Genomic DNA, 21837 nt, shown 5'->3' with positions numbered 1-21837 from the left:
GATTCTACTGCACATAATGAGTCTCAAAGTTTATGATTTCAGTCACAGTCTATTATTTTCTAGTTCTAGAACTATACCGTCTACATGCTTTAAAATATCTATAGTTTCCTCTTCATATCGAACATTCGAAGTTTCATTCTAACACGTCCAACATTCTTCATAGTCACAGCCAGGTCATTATTGAAAATGTTGAACAGTAGAGGAGATAACAGACATCCCTTCTTACCACCACTGTGTTCACTTCAAACCCTGCACACGCATACAACTCTACACATATTTGTGTGTAGCGTATTAGGCATGGAACATTTTACCTAGCAATCCTGTTTTGAAGTTTATGTCCATGAATAGCCATGTCTGCAGAGTGGGGGTCTTTCTTAAAGTCTATGAAACCACTAGTGGAGCGATTCTTCTTCTTTCTGACCTTTGCAATGTTGGATCTTTTCCATCAGTCACTACCTTGTGTAGTTAGGCACATGCATGTCCTTAACCAAGCAGGGTACTCCGAGATGCTAGATGTGACTTGATGCTCCTTGGGATTCAGTCTACAGTCGCATAAACGACAAAATGGGGGCGGTAGGGTAGCCTAGTGGTTAAACCGTTCGCTCGTCACGCCGAAGACACGGGTTCGGTTCCCTGAACATGCGTCCCCCGCCGAAATGTTGCTGGAATATGTCTTGGCGTAAATCAATGCTCAGTCACTCACAAAACAACAAATGCCATTCCTGAATATTCCAAGTGACTGTAACCTGTAAATAAATGTATCGAGATCATACACAAGAGTGATGGGTGTTATGTGCACCATGACATTACGTCGGAGTACGATGACATGTACTTACCTTGGCCGGACAAACGATTCATGCAGTCGCCTCTAGCCTGGACCCATTCAAAACACGACTTAACATTGACCTACTACAGCCATAGCGCTATGTTCACTTTGTTGAACTGACCCAGTCTCCAAGACGGTATATCTAAAATTAATCATTTCATTTTTGCTGCATGCGTGATTAACAGCCGTGAAGTTACTTTTCAGTACTACTTACCAATTCATGACGACTGATGGTCCAGAAAATATACTGATTTCTTTGGAGTGAATCTAAAATATTAATGCATAAATACTAAACCATACTCAGTTTCTACGTCAGTACGTGTGCATGTGCGTTTGCGTGCGCGTGTGTTTGTTACATAATTATTATATCTGATTGCCATTCGTCGTATCCCAATTGCATAGATAGATGAGAAGCTGCTAATCACTCGGTTTTCTGGTCCTGAATCGATTATTTACAGACCGCCATATAGCTGGAGTATAGCCGAGTCCGGCGTTAAACAACAAACAGCATACTAGTATTTGAATTAAAGAGACCGTGTAGTGTGTGTTGTCAAAAAGGCTATACAAAGTTGATTACAGTATATAATCTGTTGCTTGCAATAATCCTTGCTCGACGACCTGACCAGCTGCAGGTATTCAGGCAGCCATAATTACCGTCCCAAGCTATTTGTCAGGCGGCAATAAAAATTCAGTCGGGAAGCATGTCGTCAGTTACCTGATCTCCTTCCTGGTTCTTTATCAACTCGGAAACTAATTTTGTATTCAAACTTGTATTGTCCTGACACACGCACATAATGAACATGCGCAGATTTCACATCTAAGTATACACAGGTGCCATATAACGAGGGTACGTTTACTTTAGTGAATTCGTGTGTTAATGTAATTTATTGGAAGGGTGAATTGTAAAAGCAGCGTTTCGTCATTTGTACACTAATCCTGCATTTTTCAATGTTTTTAAGGGAAAGTTGAACAAGATGAATCTGGTCACGTGACTGAGGTGACTGCGTTGATCATTGTCGGTTTGGATAACAGGTAGGAATATTATTGTATATCGTGTTAATAGTGAACCTGTACTACAGACAGGTCTTGTCCAGGTGGGTTGTGAATGTTTTGGGAACGTGACTGTGGAGCGGACCACTGTTACAATACGCCATACTTCGCCCCACAGACAGTGTGTCCTGGTCGCAAGCAGTCATGTACTGGTAAGTGGCTATAATTAGACCACATTCACACGTTACATCAACGTAACATGTGCTAGGCATGTTAAATCTCTATCAGCAGATAGTGGTTTACAATTACACTGGTTTCGTAATCTGGTACATGGTCCGATGACTTTTTGTTGATGTATCTTAACATGATTTGTTACATTTTGGTGATTTACCTTATCTGGACTAGTTACATTTTGGTGATTTACCGTGTCTGGATAGAAATATTTTTGTGATTTAACGTGTCTGGATAGTAGTGAGTGAATGAGTGAGTTTAGTTTTACACCGCACTTAGCAATATTCCAGGCATATGGCAGCGGTCTGTAGATAATCGAGTCTGGGACAGACAATCCAGTGATCAATAACATGAGCATCGATCTGCGCAAATGGGAACCGATGACGTGTCAACTAAGTCAGCAAGTCTGACACCCGATCCCGTTAGTCGCCTCTTACGATAAACACAGTCGCCTTTTATGGCAAGCATGGGTTGCTGAAGGCCTATTCTATCTCGGGACCTTCACGGGCCGTCTGGATAGCCACATGTTGATGATTTATCGTATTTGAATAATAACATTGTGATGAGTTACTGTGTCTGGATAGTAACATTTTGTTGATTTACCGTATCTGGATAGTAACGCCTTGTTGATTTACCGTGTCTGGCTGGTAACATTTTGGTGATTTACCATGGTGTCTGTATAGTAACGTTTTGGTGATTTACCATGTCTGGATAGTACCATTTTGTTGATTTACCATGTCTGGATAGTAACGTTTTGTTGATTTACCATGTGTGGACAGTAACGTTTTGGTGATTTACAATCTCTGGATAGTAACGATTTGGTGATTCACTCTAATACGATGTGTAAACTTGTGGTGATTTACCTTGTTTGGATCAATCACTTTTTCATAATGGGTCGTGCCTGGATAGGTACGTCTTGACAGCTTAGTTTTCTTTTGGTAAATTACCCTGTGCTAACTGGTACCATATTGATGGTTTATCTGTCTAACTTTTGTTGATAAGTATTACTGTGTTTTAATTAATCACATGCTGGTTTATTATATAGCAATTAATTAGAGTCTAATCAGAACCACTTTGATGCTTTGACGTTTAAAAGGTTTCCTCCGGTTTGGATCTGGTCACATAATCCTTATAGTGATTACATTAACAATTACTTTGTCCACTTTATTCAAACGCGCATATGCAACTGACAGGTACGTCGCTCTCCTATTCATATCCTCGCAATAACCAATGCTGTGTCGTTCAGCAGGATTCGATTAATGCTGGTTCGTCCGCATAACATAATATTTTATAATAGATATAAAAAAACCTATCAACATTTTCTCTCTTCATAAATCCACGATATTATAGCTGGAAATTGTGTCATCTGGTCTTATCTCAACCTTGAGTGGGTGACAGGAACAACTTGAACCGTGGACAACACACTGTTGTGTACACGGCGCTGGGGCTGTTAGGCAGTATGTATGTAGCGTTCGTACTTAGGACGCCTCCTTGTTCGATGTAAATATTCAACACCATGTTTACTACCTGCAATAACCTACTTATATAGCAGCGTGCATGCTTTTGGCACTGTTCCTCCATGACATTTGACCCTACAGTTAATGGCTGATAAACACAGGTGGAGTTGATTGACAAGTGTGTCTGACAGTGCCCGAACGTCATTGTTTTACCTACTGCCTTGTCCTCCCTGTAATGTAGTCTGTCTCACAGTTCCTGAACCATATTATTTTCCCAGCTGCCTAGCGATCCACGCAGTGTTGTCTGTCAGACATTGTTTTACCCACTGAATTGTCCTCCCTGCTATGTAATCTGTCTCACTATGGCGAAACAAAACTGCATGTCTTATTTCCTGTTTATTGGGGTGCGATAAACTGTCCAGGGTGTTTATACTATGTCATTTAATTGGATGCATAGATATTAGGCAGTATGAATTGACACGTCTAAGCACTTGTGTATTGCAACATTGCGCTCCTTCTAATTCTTGCAAACACGTCGGGCACCGTGCTCTGACGAACATCAAGCTCTGTCACACGGAAACCTGAAAAGCGTGAAAATTTCAAAACGAGGCTCTACCGCTAGAAAGGTTTGGCGGTCTGGTACGGAACTGATATTACCACATTACTTTCCCACCGGCCAAGCTCTCTATGCAATGTTGTCTGTCCCACAGACCCCGAATTACATTATTTTTCCGAAGTACTTAGCTCTCCTTGCAATGATAACACAAAAAATAAAGTAAGTCTAGATTTCTTAAGGTTCAGGATGAAACTCCCATGTAACTGGAGCTCATTTTCAATGTTCTGAAAGTTGTTATTGACAACAGCCTCTGCCTGGCAGACATGCACAGACAGCATTAACACTGACATTTATAATTACGGCCATGGAAGCCTGTCATCAATTCTAACACTGACAGGCTATATACTTTATGCAGATTGTAATTTCGCTAAGATTTTAAAAAGTATATGCGTAATTGTTTGTTGGAGAGATATATGTAATAGATCATGAGTGGGGGGTGGCAGGGAGAGAGAACTGGGTTGGGGAGAAAAAGAGAGTTTAAAAAATACTCAAATACGTTACGGGTCCATTTTCAGATAAATTTCAACCATGGACGAGAAAGTGCTGAAGAAAATGGATGAGCTGGAAAGGTATGAGAAAATAATAAAGCAGCTTGGAGAGCGATACGACCAATCGAAGGGCGTGTCCCCTCTCTTCCGGTATGGGCAGCTCAAATCGATGATCAAGGCAGCCATTTTGAAAATGTCGAAAGATAACGATGATGACGACGACGAAGAAGAGAAAGAAACACCAAAGCCAGGTACACATAACGCTGGAAGTGAAAACTGTGTGACTTCCTTGAAACTGAAATAGTTTACACAGATACACATATTATCCGACCCTGGTGCGACAGCCGTGTCCACACACTCAACGTTCGGTCGAGTCACTTGACTCCCAAGCCAACGTCTGGTGTTCCACGCCATAATATTGGTGGACTCACTCACTCACTCACTCACTGAGCAGATTGTTGCTTTTGTCTTTGTCTGGTCCTGACTCAATACTTTGACACATACATACCTATAACGAAAAGACACTTACAACAACGACATAGTTTTGTCTGTCTCACATGGGATAAGTTCCAAGTGAAGTGGATTGATTCATTTCATTGCTACAACAACCGTAAGAAAACAAAATGCAACTGCGATGAATTACGACTGCCATAACATCAACATCAGGCAGTTGTCTTGTTCGAAAAATGTATCCATGGATTTCATTTAAACTGACAATATCCCATTCAACTTCACTTGATATATGTTCATGAATCGATAATATCAGATAGTTATCAAGTCTGAGGAATGTCTCCATCAATATCCACTTAATATTCCATCCATCTGCAGCTGACAGCTGTTAAACGCGGTCCATTTCACGAGTCATTAATAAAATGTACATGACGTTTCGGTACACCGTACCTCTCAATAGTTTCTCAACTGGCCATGTGGGTTGTTTTCTGGAGTTGATTGATCATTGATCTCATTGATCACACATGACATCTCTGTTCGTGATGTCCACAGCGCTTTACAAATAGCGCCAGCAAACGTAAATTCTATTAATCCTTTCGGTAAAGTACTTTACGATTTAGATATGGACGAAGTCCGTTTGCGAAAGTAAAGTTTGCGTGAACGCCAACGTTTGAGAAATCCACTAATAACTGTAATCAATCAATCAATGTATTATCGGTTCATCCTTTGATAGATGATTTGGGAAATCAACATAAAATCCCATGTTTCTGTTCTTCTATCTGCTGACTGCAGACCACTTGAGACATTTTTACATGGTTAAGTAATTACCCCAGACAGAGGTATTAACCCCAGACACAAGTAATTTTAAAAGGAACCTCCGTCAGAAAATCTGAGTGGTTTTACCACTAATCGTGCCTGTTATAAATTCTTATACTGTGCATCAAGTGAATAATGATACAGGTGTAGGCTTTAGCCGTAGATCAGTTAAATGCTAAGATGGTGCAGGTGTAGGATGTGATGCACCTGACTATAGTACCCTGTCATATATCATTTATCTTACAGTTAGTTGTAGGATACATACCTAACACTCGTGCAACAATCTCTGTGTTCAAGTTATCAGAATTTGGATACTGCGGATATCATCAGGTCTACTTACTGTGAAAGGAAACAGCCAAATAAGTTTTCAGTGAAGTATGAAATGATGAAACGGGATGACGGAACTCACATCTAGATCTCGACATTTCCAAGTTCTAATCCGTTATCAGTATCCAAGTGTATCATTATGTTTTATTTAGGATTGCACTTTGTCAGTAATGTACTTATTCCGGTAGTTAGGGCATTGGGTCTTGGCCTGCGCGTTAATGCGTATGTTTGTTTCAGATCTCAAACATATGTCCAATACACGTCTCACTGAGGATTTCATACACAAGAGACGCCAGGTGAAAGCTATCCTAAAGTTGAAGGACGAGTACGCCGCTTCCAAGAGACTCGGTGCCTTTGCGAGGTATGGGGAACTCAAGTCAATGATCAAGCGTGTTACCCGGGATACACAGAAGTTGTCAGAAACGAAATGAGTGCCACCGGGTGTCAAAGTGTTCAAACAAAAACAATGTAAGACACAGACTCTTGCCAAAGAAACATTTACGTGATGATCTACTCCGCTATCTTGAAGCTATCACATGTGAGGTGCCTTTACGATTTAATTTAAAAGACATGTTCAGGAAGAAAGGATTGAAAGAACTCTTTATGCCAGAAAGGTATGCATCCAGTGTCAAGAGTGGGTGGGAGGGTGGGATCTGAGTGGGTGAGTGAGTGAGGTTATTGTTGCTTGGATAATTTTTCAGCTATACATGGACGATAATCGAATGAAATCATGTCCTCGGTCATCAATGCTGTACACACGCACTATGGAGGTCATCATGACGTGCAGGGATTAGGGCCAGTTACCTTGTGCAGCAGTCTTAGGTGGAAGGGGATAATTCACAATGTCCATGCCTCTCCATAAAAATCAACATGGAATTTCTGTTTCAGCCTCGAGTATTTAGGATCCGACATAATACCCACACGCGCGCGCGCACACACAATCAAACAAACACTGAAATATACTTTCCTCTCTGTTTAGTAATGCTGATAAATGGTAATCAGCAATATACGATTAATTATCTTCTGTTGACGGGGCGTTGTTGAGTATAGGTTTATCTTCCCCACTGTAACTACTAACATCGTCATTACAATGTTCACGTTCAATATCACATTGATATTTTATGTATACTCATTAAAAGAAAAGTAAACAATATGCTCGACATATCATATTTATTGTCGTTATTATCCAACTGTTATAAGTATTTGTCATGTACATATGTATATTATACGTGCATCTATATAATATTCTTGTTGTTTACTGAGAGGTGTGTGTTTGATACGCCGAATAAAGTTTCTGATCATTGTGTTGATTTGAATACAAGTATCCCAGATAAACAGGAGGTCTTTTTGTTAGTTATTTTTTCACTTACAAGTGCACAAGTGCGAGCGCACGGATGCACACACACACACAAGTCAACGGTTCAAACCACGTGTTGTGTCGTTATAGTACACGGATAACATCTCTCTCTGCCGTTCAGTGTTCCAGAGACGGACTCGAGAATAGTTACAAGGTATTGGTGAAATGTTTTGTGAAAGCCAGTTTTGAAGTGTGTTCGATTCTGCACGGCACTTTCAAGTCAACACCGGTGGGTAAATAAAGGTGGGTAGCTCAGTGGTGCCTTCACTCGGAAGACCCAGTTTGCTTTTCCTCATGGCGAAATGTATGAAGCAAAATCCTGATTGTGTTAATCCTAAACGTGACGTAAAACCATATTCATACACTGTTACACACACACACACACACACACACACACACACACACACACACACACACACACACACACACACACACACACACACACACACACACACATGTATCTATATATATATATATATACACACATATATATACACACATAGATATCCATATATACACATATATATACACACACACATATATATATATATTTATACATACATACATACATACATACATACATACATATATTTATATACATACATACATACATACACACACACATACATACATAAATACATACATACATATACACACACACACATATATACACACACATATATATACACACATATATACACACACACATATATAGATACACATATTTATACACATATACAAACACACATATACAAACACACATACATACACACATACATACATACATACATACATACATACATACATACATACATACATACATACATACATACATACATACATCCCACCCTACCTACCTACCTACCTTACCTATATTGTCTGTTATGATATATATATAGATAGATAGATAGATAGATAGATAGATAGATAGATAGATAGATAGATAGATAGATTACACGATGATTACACGATGATTAAATAATAATAATAATTAAGAAAGTGAAATCCCAAATATGACATATGTTGCATTTGACCACTTTCTAAATGGCATCGTGTAATCATAGCTTTCGGCCGTGAGAGCCGTGCCAATTTACACTCATCAGAGGGGTACACAAAGTACGCAGTCTAGACTACCAGTTGTCCGACTTTCATTTTGTGGAAGTCGCGGTGGCTGAGCGGGCTAGGCGGCTGACTTTGTGTGCTGGCGATTAGGTGCCTGACTCTGAGGGTGCGGGTTCGAATCCCGGATGGGACTCAACCGAAAAAAGTACTAGAATTTGTACTTTATTAAGAAAGTGAAATCCCAAATATGACATATGTCGTAGCATGTTATTTTAAGCATTATAATGTTTTGCCATTCGTAAAATATCATAAGCTATTGCCATCACATTACGCTATTGGTTTAGAACACAGTTGTACTTTGTCAGAGTCAATGTCAACAACGTCGCCTGTCAAAACGATCTTGTTTACATTTTCAAGCACTTTTGAATTGACCGCACTTTTTTATATTTCCTTGTTCTAAGCATCCAGTTTCGAAAACTGACTATCAGATATGGATTAATCTTACCTTGTCCTTCGACAAACTGTGACATAATCCCTGTGACACTTGTTAATTAACCATTCTTTGGTGAATTTGTGATCTGGGCCGAGCTACGTGTTTCGGTGACGCCCACCATTTTAACTTTGTGACAAACAGCCTATGTCGCAATGGGGTTACCGCTACTTTTGACTCAGATTAGTGTTTTGCATTATACGTTTACGTAATCTTGTGAATTACGAACAGATGGACCAAGAATTGTATTTGATGATATGTCAGGCCGATGTTAATTCTGACAACGGGAACTATGTGATTCCCACTCTTGTATTCATACGCGATGTTCAGCATTATTATTTATGAACATGTTTTCTATAAATACGACTTCCAGTGCTACTGTCAAATTGTATGAGCGACTGAGTCATGTTGTTAAACATCTTATGTGTCAGATAAGCCCCAATTGCCTCCTGACATCTGTAATCTTCCTCTTTGAATTGTCCATCATAGTTCCCAGTCGACGTCGCTCGCTGTTATTGCGTCCCCCTGAGCAGGCAGCAAGGACGTAGAGAGACGCAATTGTTGATCTCATGATATTGGAGGGCATTTAATGAATTAATTACGTGTAATTAATTGGTGGGTAAAAATAGTCATTGTCGTATCAGATTACCTTCTGGGGTAATGCGTCTTCCCTTTTATTTCAGTGGTTTGATGTTGTGAAAGTAGATCCCTCAAAAGAATAAGGACGTAACGGGACGTAATATCTCGTGATTTGATTGGTCTAGAACTGACATGTGACCATTTTCTCGCACCTATTAATATGATGCGATCCAGTTTGGGTCATTCTGACTTTGGCAGTCTACAGGTCAGTCTCAAACTAAGGGCAGATAATTCAGCTCGAAAGTTCCCCTTGTCCTTACAATTATAATAGCTGATGCTATAAATAGACTGCACTTTTCGAACACAGCCACAAATTATTATCTTAATAACCATCGAGTTATTCAGATTACCAAGTAATAAAGCCATCACTATATCTATATAACAGTGACTACCACTGAAGCCATAGGTCATACTTTTATTGCCCTAACACTGGTCCATGCACATAAACCTTAAGCTTGAGAGGGATCTACTTAGTGAAAAAGAGCATTGTGCTGAAAAAATATTTATACCCATGAATAAACAGCTATTTATTCATTGAAAAGAAGTGTTTGACTTTTCCTGAAAACAAGACTGACAAGGTTTATTGAAAGGTTGAGTCCCGGCCGCCACAATATATATATAGATATATAGATATATAGATATAGATATATATAGATATATAGATATATATATAGATATATATATTGTTAAGATAAGTTTCAAAAGACGATAGATAAAACACAGTGAGGCGAGCTACAGTGTTTGTTGATTTTACTTCATACAGAAACTGAGCTTGCACTGGTAGGTGACAGCTTCTAGTCATATCATATTGTTAAACACTTGATGTTCACAAATTTATTGAGACCATTCGCTGAATTGATTTATCAACTTGATGGTTATGTTGTCTTGTCAGTCTGACATCAAGTTAATACGTGGATGTGTATGTACGTTTGGGATAGAGTTATGCCACTGTTGCACATCACAGTCACTGCAGCTGCAGGCAGTACCTATAAAACTGTCACACCATGTTACAAGAGATGGCTAAACCAGTGAATGATTTTTTAATGACGACATGGATACTAGGCAAATAAGAGAACATAAACACACTGCAACATATGTCATATATAGGATTTCACTTTCTTGGTAAAGTAAAAACTCTAGTACTTTTTTTGTTGCGTCTCATCCGGGATTCGAACCCGCACCCTCAGAGTCAGGTACCAAATCGCCAGCATTAGTTTGAAGTCGTGGTGGCTGAGTGGGCTTGCAGCTGACGTTGCTGGCAATTAGGTGCCTGCCCGAGAGTGCGGGTTCGAATCCCGATAGGACTCAACCCAAAAACTACTAGAATTTGTACTTTACTAAGAAAGTGAACTCCCGAATAAGACATATGTTGCATTTGACCACTTTCTAAATGGCATTGCGTAATCAGAAGCATACTGCTTTGTAACATTACTGATTGAGTGAGTTTGGTGTTACACTCAGCAAAATCCAACCTATATGGCAGAGTCTGGAAATAAGTCTCCACCACACAATACAGTGATCAACAGACTGGGCACCTATCTAAGCAACTGGCATAGGGTGACATGAGTCAACCAAGTGAGACCCGATCCCGTTCGTCGCTTCTTAAGACAAGCATGGGTAGCTGATGATCACTTCTAACCCTGATCTTCACGAGCTCTGTCACATTAATAATGTAGTAGGGTACATTTAGTTTACCATGACCTGTTTTGTGTCTGTGATGGGTCATCGATTATCCTTAGTCTGCACCCAGCTGTGTGTCATTATACATTACCCATACATTACGTGAATGGTACTTCTATTTAATCACATTGTTTTGGGCCACAAATGACACATCACCAAATATTACATTAACAATGATACAATAGGATGCCATCACCGAGTGTTATATTGGCCATATCATCTAGCACTCTATAAACATTGATAGAACATGATGCAAAACTGGACAGGTACCCCAGATTATTATACAAAATGGAAAATGTGCCTAAATACCACAAAGAGAAAATTGAAAAAAAAGTCTTATTATAAGACACCAGCTTCCCTAAAAAAAAGACCAAACATGTTAAACTTTTAATCACACTTTTTCAGTAAATTCTGGAAATATACTGGACAAAAATATGTAAATTTTGAAATGATGAATAATGATCTATTTATTCATAGACAATCAGATGTAAAATTAATCAAAAAAATACCAATATCCCTAAATTATTTTGTCCAGTATATGTCGTGCAAAAGATTTTAAAACTACTATACTGTAACAATATTCATAGATCATTTATTGTCATATAACAATGATGTCGACCTGTGTATAATAATGTTCTGTTCCGTTCTCTTTATTTAATGTATGGCCCATTCCTAATTCATGGAGCACTAACAGGCAGGGGATAAGCGGAGCACTCAACCAGATTTAACCAGTCTGACTTTTGGGATGTCTGACAAAGGGGTGATACCACTCCCTGAACATTGACTTTTACATGTACAGATATAAAGATGAAGAAAGTTCACGGGAGGGTTTGGTCTAAACTGATTTGCAACTTTATCGTAGAGGAATATTTGATGAAGATCTATTACTACTGAAACATATTGCTTTAAATACAATACACAGAGTACCTACTTTTATGGACAGTTTGATTCTACAACTACATGATGATATACTACCGACAGAAAATAAGGGAACCAAGAAATTGACTGTAGATGACTTTGACTGTGACAGGGTCCGTTATCGTGGCGTATCTCCCAAACGCAACATCCAACGACAATGGAATTTCGCATAATGCATGCCCAGCACGTGCTACACGTGCATACAGAAGTTAACTCATGTAAATGTACTGGAGAAGTCGCAATCACTAATGCAATAGAGATTGACACTTACTGACAGAAATGCCTCCGAGGCAGTATCTCGGTGAAGCAACAAAATGAAGAATTGTGGGGATGATAGAGAGGGGGGGACATCATTATGTGAAGTTGCCCGTAGATGGGTAAATCAAAAAGTGTAATTTCACGCCTGTGGGATAAGTACCGTCAAACGGGTGGGGTTGCAACGAGACCTGGGCGTGGTAGACCAAAATCAACGACACCACGACAGGATCGTCTCATTACGTTAATTGCTCTATGCGGTAGGTATCGGCCCCTGCCATCAATAGAGAATTCCGCACACTCACTGGAAGACGCATTTCAACCTCAACCGTTAAAAACAGACTCGATCAAGCTCGTCTGAAAGCAAGACGGCCTTTTAAGGGTGTCACCCTTTCAGCTCACCATAAGCGCCAAATATTGGCATGGGCTAGGCAGCATCAGGGACGGGCTATGCGCCACTGGCGTTACACCATGTGACACACATTGACTCTGATGAGTCAAGGTTTTGCCTACGATTCACAGATGGCAGAAAACGTTGTTGGCGTCGGAGCGGGTAGCGATATGCCAGAGCAGCAATTCTTGACCATGATCGATATGGAGGTATAGGTGTGTCATGGTGTGGGGTGGGATTACACATGACAGACGATCAGATTTGGTCATCATTAACGGAGCCATGACTGGTCAGCGATACGTTGACCAAATATTGCGTCCTGTTGTGGCTCCATTGGCTAGAGTCATTGGCCGAAATTTTGTATTCCATAATGATAATGCCAGACCACATCGGGCCCGAATTGTCTCCGCTTATCTCCGACAAGAAGGTATCCAGACATTGGACTGGCCCTCTAAGTCCCCAGACCTGTCCCCAATTGAACATCTCTGGGACGTTCTTGGTCGAAGGGTGTACGCCAGGGACCCAAGACCCGCCAGCCTGGCCCAGCTTGGTGCAGCTCTCCAAGAGGAATGGCGGGCAATACCACGGGCAACCATCCGGAAATTGATTAACAGCATGTCATCAAGGTGCCGTGAATGTGTTGCCCAACATGGTGGACACACCAGATATTGAACTTGACGCCTAAAATTGATTTAGTGGATATTTAAAGCAGTTTCAAATTCGCTATTATTTCATTAGTTCCCTTATTTCTTGTCGGTAGTATATATGCAAGAGTTACACAAGACCATCTAATGAACATCGCTCTCCACAAGAGAGATATGATGGCATGATCAAACAAGTGAGTCAGGTGAGGTGAAATAAGGTTGAACGTCATTCTTGAAAACAGTTTGCTCATGTGACCATGTGCATGTGTGTCAGTGGGTGGATGTTTGTACTAGCCAAGACTTAAGCTAGTTCACTGAGATACCATGCTGCAGTTAAGCATGATTGCCCCACTCGGACACACCATACCAACTTTGGGCCGACCTTGTTGTACCCATTAATGCCGGTCCAACAGGGACCATTATAAGCCGTTTGGTATGACACAGTCAGGGATGGAACCGTGATGCTCTAACTACTACATCACTGATTTTCATACAGAACCATTTCTGTGCAAGGATGGCAATGGACTGTTGAATCTGTCTTAAGTGAGTTGAATCTGTCTTAAGTGCGTGAGTATGATTTTATGCTGCTTTTAACAAAATTCCTGCGATATGATGGCAGGGGATGCCAGACATGAGGAAGCGAACATGAATCTTCAGCGTCATGGGCGGATGCTATAACCACTAGGTTACCCCACTGCCCCAATCTGTATTAAAAAGAACACATGAACTTACAAAGAACAATGATATTCACACTTTATTCACAGACTCATGTTCAAAATAGGCTTCCATCCAATGAAGAGTATGTTCATGGGGCAAACATCTTTCCAAACATCTGAGAATTTGCACAGCATTGAAGGAAAACACTGTGTTTGCCATGCTTGACATTCATTACACAAAATTCCTCAAAACCGTGTTCTGCAATGGAAGCCTCCCAGTGTATTCAACATTCCTGTTCCATGTACCTCAGTGATCATCCATTATATCCACTTCTTCATCTAGACAACTCGCAATGCAGATGTTCAGTTTCTACATTATTTCAGTTTAAGTTTATTCCCCATACAAACTGATGCACACATTTAAGACTTCCAATCTATTTTGTTATCGTAGTACCATAATCCCTGCTCTCTGTACACAAATTAACAGGAAAATGAAGAAATTTGACATCAGGAATGCCACGACAGCCATTGTCTGTACATCAAGTACCAGTTTCACAGAACAGCATCACGAGTCAGTCCATCTCACTACATAGTGCACCCTGGAGTATCAGAGCCCTGCCCCACCACGGCAAGGAGGAGACTGACCTATCTTCTGTTCTGAGGTATTCCACTGTTCAGGAGTCTTGGCCTGAAATACAGGTGCCAGCATACATCATAGCTATAGCAGTATATCCCATCAAGATACCATCTCCGTTAAGAGTAACCTGACACTTTGTTTCCGGTCAACTGGGTAAGATATAATATCTTACCCAAAATACCTTCAAACCTTGCTTCATATTTCCCCTTACATTCTGTATGATTTGAGGTTTCTGTGTTCCACCATCATGAAGAAATGAATACAGCAAAAAGTGTGAACTATAAACAATTGTAAACAATATAAACAATATGAAGACTTTCATCAAGAGGTTATTTATTCAGACTGCAGGGAACACTACAAGTGTAATATAGGAACACAAACATATCTAAGAAAATAGTCTCTAAAGCTTAAATACATCAATTCACATAAACATGGACAATCCTTTTACTCACAAGAATAGACAGTGCATGAACCTGAGTCTTCAGTTCCTGTTGCAGGGTATCATTCACCATCCGATGTCTCTGTAACAGATGGTACAGATTATCAGTCACAAACATCGTCCACAGACCTCTATATACCCTACGCATCCACATACTTAATTAGTCCAAAGACACCAATCAGTCAACATACCCTACTCGTCCACACGTTTCATTTGGCCACAGACCCCATCAGTCAACATACCCTACTCATCCAGACACTTCATTCGTCCACAGACCCCATCAGTCAACATACCCTACTCGCCCACACATTTCATTTGTCCACAGACCCCATCTGTCCACATACCCTGCTCATCCACACATTTCATTTGTCCATAGACCCCATCAGTCCACATACCCTACTTGTCCACACATTTCATTAGTCCACAGATCCGCAATAGTCAACATACCCTACTCATCCACACATTTCATTAGTCCACAGATCCCCGTAAGTCCACATACCCTACTTGTCCACACATTTCATTAGTCCACAGATCCGCAATAGTCAACATACCCTACTCATCCACACATTTCATTCTTCCACAGGTCCCCATAAGTCCACATACCCTACTCGGGAAGATATAAATGATAACTTGAGATCACTCTTGATTGAGCCTGAGAGCCCAGGGGTACAATGAAAAAATTCTTTGGCCAATGTTGCTCCTGCTGATGGTGGCAATGGGAAATGACCATGGTCATCTCACCCTTCAATACAACAAAACCTGCCCCCATACAGCAAAGGACAAAACCTGCCCCCATACAGCAAGGAACAAAACCTGCCCCCATACAGCAAGGAACACAACCTGCAGCCATACAGCAAGGGGCACAACCTACCCCCATACAGCAAGGGACACAACCTGCCCCCATACAGCAAGGGACAAAACCTGCCCCCATACAGCAAGGGACAAAACCTGCCCCCATACAGCAAGGGACACAACCTGCCCCCATACAGCAAGGGACATGCTTGCGTTCCTAAACAACAATCAGGTCCCTGTGATGAACTGAACATCTCAACCTCTAGACACAACATCACTGAGCATTTGTGGGATAAGCTCGGTCGCAGAGTTGCAAGCCCTTCCATACCCACACATGGCTATTGCGGAACTGACAGCAGCTCTCCAACAACAGTGGCAAGTTATTCCACAGAGCTTTCACGCTTGTCTATGCATTTCCATATGCACCAGAGTGCGGGCTCTCATCAGGGCTCAAGGCGGACACACAGACTACTGAAAATATGTGACCAATGCTTGTTTGCAGTCATATAACATCATATAGACACTTAATTTCTGTACAATTTTTGAATGTTTTGTTCACAAAGTATAACTTTTTCATTTTAAATACCATGCCCTAAGATATCAGTTTAATATTCCAACTATATGGCAGCCCTCTGTAAATAATCAAATCTGGACCTGACAATCTTGTGATCAAAATCATGAACATCGATCTACTCAAGTGGGATATGATGATGTGTCAACCAAGTCAGTGAGCCTGAACCCACTTTACAAGACAAAGGACACCAGGAATGAACTTGGCACAATGTACATATGCTGGAAATAAAAATGAAGTCTTTAGCACTACAGGTGAACAGGTTCAACATTTAAGCTACCTTAAAACCCCAATCCTGTTATAAGAATTTGAAATCAATGTCAAAGGTTGTTAAACGCTCAATCAAATTTTCACATGTACCTTACCTTAATTAGAGGCTGATTTGAAAACTTTTCCGATACAACCAAAACTTTGAAATGGCTCTCTGAACCTGTAAAGATTCAACAGTGTTGAAAATAGAAAAGAGAAATCACCATGACACAGGCTGCATGCAGCTGTCGGACGAAAGTATGTTAGATCTGGAATTTGACCCCATGAGAACCAAGTTATAAAAGGATGCAACCTTACATGGTAGCTGACAACACCTTAAAGTTACATGTACAAATGGTAAAACAGGGAGCATCCTAGCCTTAATCACAACTTTCTTCCACTTTTAATAAAAATACATGCATCAAAACAAGCTAGTGAGTTTGTGTTTTATTACACTCTCACAATTATAACAAGCTTTATAACAACTCCAAACATCAAACATGCATCACACATTATAAACATCATATCCATACAGGGCATTAAAACCAGACCTTCAGCATGACATCAAAATAAAAATAAGCCCTACAGCATGTAGTGAAGGAAGATAAAGATGATGAAAAGGAGGTAATACATTCATTAACCTACTCAGTGACATCAGAGGATGGAGCTTAATGATGCATTAAGATTATTCTACTTGCATAGCTAACCATTACACATTCTGTCTTGTAAACATGTGGTGTCAATCAGTGACAGAAGTGGTACAATTTTTAAAATTTAGGGGTTCAGTGCATCAAAGGGATTGAATCTGTGACCTTCCATGCCCTGTATTTACTACACCTTGGACATGGTGGCCTTTAGGGATCACTTCTACTTGTGTAACACCAGTTACACTGTGCAACAAACTTGCTCTCATGTTCTTAAGCTGACCAAAGGTAAGAACTACTGACATATCTTGTGATATAATATACAATAATTGCATGATGATCATTATAAGGGTGTTTCACTAGTCTTAGTGTTCTTAGTGTTGTGATCACTTTCTGCTTTTGTTAACACATTAAGATTTGTCCTATGTCAGTTTATCTTGTTTAGATGTTTGAGTGAAGGATTAACTTACCTTTGGGAACATTGTGCATGTGACTTTCATTGATAACCTCCAGGACCTCTGGCTGTCGAACAATCAGTGACAATGACATAACCATAAAAATTATCATGACATACTTATTATTGTAATTTGTCAGCTTTAACCTTCAGTGGACAGATAATGTAATTAATCAGCAGGGAATTATCTATACTTACTCATACCCTTAAGCGTACAGCAAATAACAGTAAAAATTCCTGGTTTGAATAAAACATTTCCTTAACTAACATAACATAACTAAAAAAGGATTAACATAAAGTAAGTCCATTTCTAAAACATTGCATCACTCTTTATCGATTTGCTTGCCATGGTCACTTAGTTTGACAAAGGCACTAAACCTTAAGATAATCAGAAACCTTTCCTTATAACCTTTATCATGCAAAACCCTCCTAACAGCTAAAAATATTAATAGCATTGTATACTTTTGCAAACAAAGTATGCCCACCTGGAAGGCATCTGCCAGTTTCTTTCTGATGGAGGTCTCAACAGGCCACTGAAACACAGTATCTTAAACTTTCACATTTACAGCCTGGTGCACCTAAGGTGAACAACTCTGTACAGTAACAGAGATGAGTTCTATGGATATACACCATCTATAATATTATAAACAACATTTTGAAATAGCTACTACCTCTGTTATCAAGTCTGTACAGCAAATTGCAGAAAATTGTTTCAGACAACTGGGACAACCATTTTGACTTCTTCACTGATGAAAACAAAAAGAATATTGTTTCAGTCTAGAAAGTGAACCAGGCCACTTATCATTTAAAATGTCCTAATGAAATCAAATTCAAATCAAACCTTTAAACTGCTTTAATACTTAAACATCTTTATATGTGCCTGAGTGAGCTTAGAAGTTAATAAGAATGTTCAGTGTCAACTTTCCAATAAGACACATTTCCTTAAACGCATTTACATATGTTACATATGTCAGTTTAATTCACAGGTTCCCTGTTCATCATTGTCGGTAGGTGTATGTGGTATTAATAATATAATAAATGTTCAGACGAACGGTGTTTAAAACGTTTGCAGTTTCTGTGTAAAGTTGTTTTGTGTTGAGAACTATGTAACTATCTGTGAATGCCACTAAGTATGTGAGTGAATTGGCCTCAATACCACTGCTAGTGCTAACGTTATTCCACGCCCTTTCTTCACTAAGTGAGCCAATTTTCCACTTGTAACATTTCCAAAATATTTTCAGAATATTATTCCCTTTATAACTTTAACCTTTTAACTATAAATTATGTCTATAAGACATGATCGTGTATAAGATATCTGGAATAATAACTTGATGACCAAATCTAAGATTATTCTAAGCAATGCCTTTAATGATGTATATCAAATTTTAGGCAATGAGATACATTAACTTGGTACAAACATTGAAAAAGAATACTGTTTTGAAAATGTAAACAGTATGTTCTCTGAATCACTGCTAATGAGCTTGTGAATGTGTTGTTGGTCATATTTCATTTCATCACACAACATGTCTATTATTGAAAGAGTTTCTTAAGTATGGTCATCCTCGATATCTCCAGGGTATGCGTTCCGATAAGTCTCCACTATACACTGGACGCATCTACGGGTCAGCTGGATAATTTTATTACCTCCCTTTTCTGGCTCTGCATTCTCACAGCAGCCAATCAGCTAGGCCGCTGTTACAACTGAGCTTGCCAGCGTCAACAAAGGTAGCTGTCGCAACTGCGAAGGTTTGCTCGCAGTGCGACTCAGATTTTAGGGAAATCATGCAAGCAAATTGACAGGTCCGAAACTTTAAATCAACATATGCAAGAACTCCTACCTCTTCCAGAGAACCTCTGCATGATTTCTGTTGCCAACTTTAAACGGTTAGATAAGTTGAAAAACGAATGTGAGTTGTGATTGGATCGCTCAACTTCCCAGCCAAGACACCTGATTGGATAAAAAGACAGCCAAGGGAGGTAATAAATTTATCTGGCAGGGCCGTAGATGCATCCAGGGTATAGTGGAGACTTATCGGAACGTATACCCTGACGATATCGAGGTTGAAGTATGGTAAGTATGAAGAAAATTTCAGACCATTTGAGAAGTTTAGAATTATTTGTTGTTTCAAACAACAACGTGATTGTGCCAGGGAGTTGGTGCGATATTGATGCAAAGATAGTTTAAGGTATTTTCTTCATAGAGGACTAAGTCAAATCACTATTTCCACAGAGCAAGGCTCCCCTAAGAAATGGAAGGAATTACGGCAAATCGAGGACAAATCGAGGACAAATTTCCAGTGACGCCATGTTTTGATGTGTGAGTTTCAGGACGCGACCGACACACTTTAACACAACAATATCAACTCAAACAACCATTTACACCGTAACATGAAACATTCAGTCTTCTCAACTATACACCTGCAACACTGAGAAAGAAGGATCCTGTTTAACTTATCTGATGGGCATCTGTCATTGTTGGATATCAACAAACTCAACTTTAAAATTCATTGTTGGATAGTACCTTCCCACAAAGTTAACTCAAACAACCTTTACCAATGTAATGCGACTGGTCTTTTACCTCATTCACTGCATCTCCCATCATGCGACAAAACTTGGGTATTCCAATTTGGACCCTTCTAATACTTTGAACACACACTGAAGCTGAAAGACAATACACATGATAAAAACTTTGCATGCTTGTGGGTTTTAACAGCATAGTGTGCATACTGTGCATGTTGCTGTTGACATCTTATGAACTTACATACTATTATCATCTGAGTACATGATGATTAGGCATCACAGTTTTGCATTATATGCTTAATCAATATGTAAAAGTACACTGCAACTTAACATCATAACAACATACCTTCTGTGATTCTTCAAAGGCACTTAGAATTTGAGTAGTACTACAGGACTCTTAACTGGTAACTGTTGACTCTGGGGCAGAGTTAAGTTCAGTTCAGTTCAGCTCAACCTGATGAGGGGGCTAGGACAAGCCCCCAAACGTCGTTAAAATAAACTCAAGAAGTTACTATCCATAAAATTTGTCCTGTATAACATACCTTTTGTTAATCGTCTCTTACAGATGACACTTAGATCTATGTAATTATATTGCTGGGATTTCATTCCAGTGAACTGTAGTTTTTTTATGCATTGTTGTCGGTCGTGCTTTACTGTTCATGAAATTCTACCCTCATCTAACTGCCATAGTTAATAAACTTTTAATAAACATACCTGATCTAAGTGATTGCATCCCCAGATGACTGATGAATGCACGAATGGTCTATATATATATATACACGACGTCGTGTGTATTGTGGTACAATATACACGACTGGATAATTTCCATATCCGCTTTGCAAGAGGCGCTGTGATTGGTAGATTCTTATAAACTGGTTACAGGCCCGTGTACCGCAGGAGGACTAACCATAGCGTTAGAGTAGGTGTCATTAAAGATTTATTTTAAGGCATAGTCTTCCCCATATTTTCCCACAAGTTATGAATCGCTGTCACTGCCTTTTTTAGCGGAATGCTCACACTGTGCTACATTCTGTAAGAATAGTTTGCAAAATCAGTTACGCGAATACCAAGTTAACTTACCGTGAATATATTTTTTTTCAATATTCCCGTTCTGTATGTCATTGGAGTAGCAATGATGAAATGGGTCCGAAAGACATGTTCATGCACACAGCCTATGAAGGCCCATTACCTTTAATTTATGACACCGTTGCTTTTATTTTCTTATTTTCTATAATTTT

General features: G+C 39.6%; 2 protein-coding genes across 3 annotated transcripts; one reads left to right on the top strand and one right to left on the bottom strand.

Moving 5' to 3' along the window:
• Nucleotides 1–1597: 1597 nt before the first annotated feature.
• Nucleotides 1598–7536, top strand: LOC137284169 (uncharacterized). 2 transcript variants are annotated; one of them, XM_067815887.1, is made up of 4 exons: nt 1598–1673; nt 1786–1858; nt 4636–4859; nt 6439–6778. In XM_067815887.1, the coding sequence occupies exons 3-4, from the start codon at nt 4649–4651 to the stop codon at nt 6630–6632; spliced, it is 405 nt and encodes a 134-aa protein (XP_067671988.1). In that variant the 5' UTR covers nt 1598–1673; nt 1786–1858; nt 4636–4648; the 3' UTR covers nt 6633–6778. The 2 variants fall into 2 exon arrangements, with proteins under 2 accessions (XP_067671988.1, XP_067671989.1); XM_067815888.1 differs by lacking the exons at nt 1598–1673; nt 1786–1858 and adding an exon at nt 1897–2028 and having other exon boundaries at nt 6439–7536.
• A 6837-nt stretch (nt 7537–14373) lies between these two features.
• LOC137283714 (DNA-binding transcriptional regulator BolA-like) lies at nt 14374–21444 on the bottom strand. Its single transcript, XM_067815378.1, has 7 exons — nt 21314–21444; nt 20658–20740; nt 18565–18612; nt 18096–18147; nt 17098–17162; nt 15383–15451; nt 14374–14981 (listed from the first exon to the last, which is right to left on the bottom strand). The coding sequence occupies exons 1-7, from the start codon at nt 21330–21332 to the stop codon at nt 14901–14903; spliced, it is 417 nt and encodes a 138-aa protein (XP_067671479.1). The 5' UTR covers nt 21333–21444; the 3' UTR covers nt 14374–14900.
• Between the last annotated feature and the right edge of the window lie 393 nt (nt 21445–21837).

Source organism: Haliotis asinina, chromosome 5, assembly GCF_037392515.1.
Source record: "Haliotis asinina isolate JCU_RB_2024 chromosome 5, JCU_Hal_asi_v2, whole genome shotgun sequence".
NCBI lineage: Eukaryota > Metazoa > Mollusca > Gastropoda > Lepetellida > Haliotidae > Haliotis > Haliotis asinina.
This window is presented reverse-complemented; position numbering and strand designations above follow the sequence as displayed.

What these genes read in the sequence shown, in the direction of transcription:
- LOC137284169 (XM_067815888.1), top strand. Translation starts at nt 4,649, where the DNA reads ATGGACGAGAAAGTGCTGAAGAAAATGGATGAGCTGGAAAGGTATGAG. An exon ending in GAAAGAAACACCAAAGCCAG is followed by an intron (nt 4,860 to 6,438) that starts GTACACATAACG and finishes TGTTTGTTTCAG; the next exon opens with ATCTCAAACATATGTCCAAT.
- LOC137283714 (XM_067815378.1), bottom strand. An exon ending in TGGGAGATGCAGTGAATGAG is followed by an intron (nt 18,613 to 20,657) that starts GTAAAAGACCAG and finishes ACTGTGTTTCAG; the next exon opens with TGGCCTGTTGAGACCTCCAT. An exon ending in CATGCACAATGTTCCCAAAG is followed by an intron (nt 17,163 to 18,095) that starts GTAAGTTAATCC and finishes GAATCTTTACAG; the next exon opens with GTTCAGAGAGCCATTTCAAA.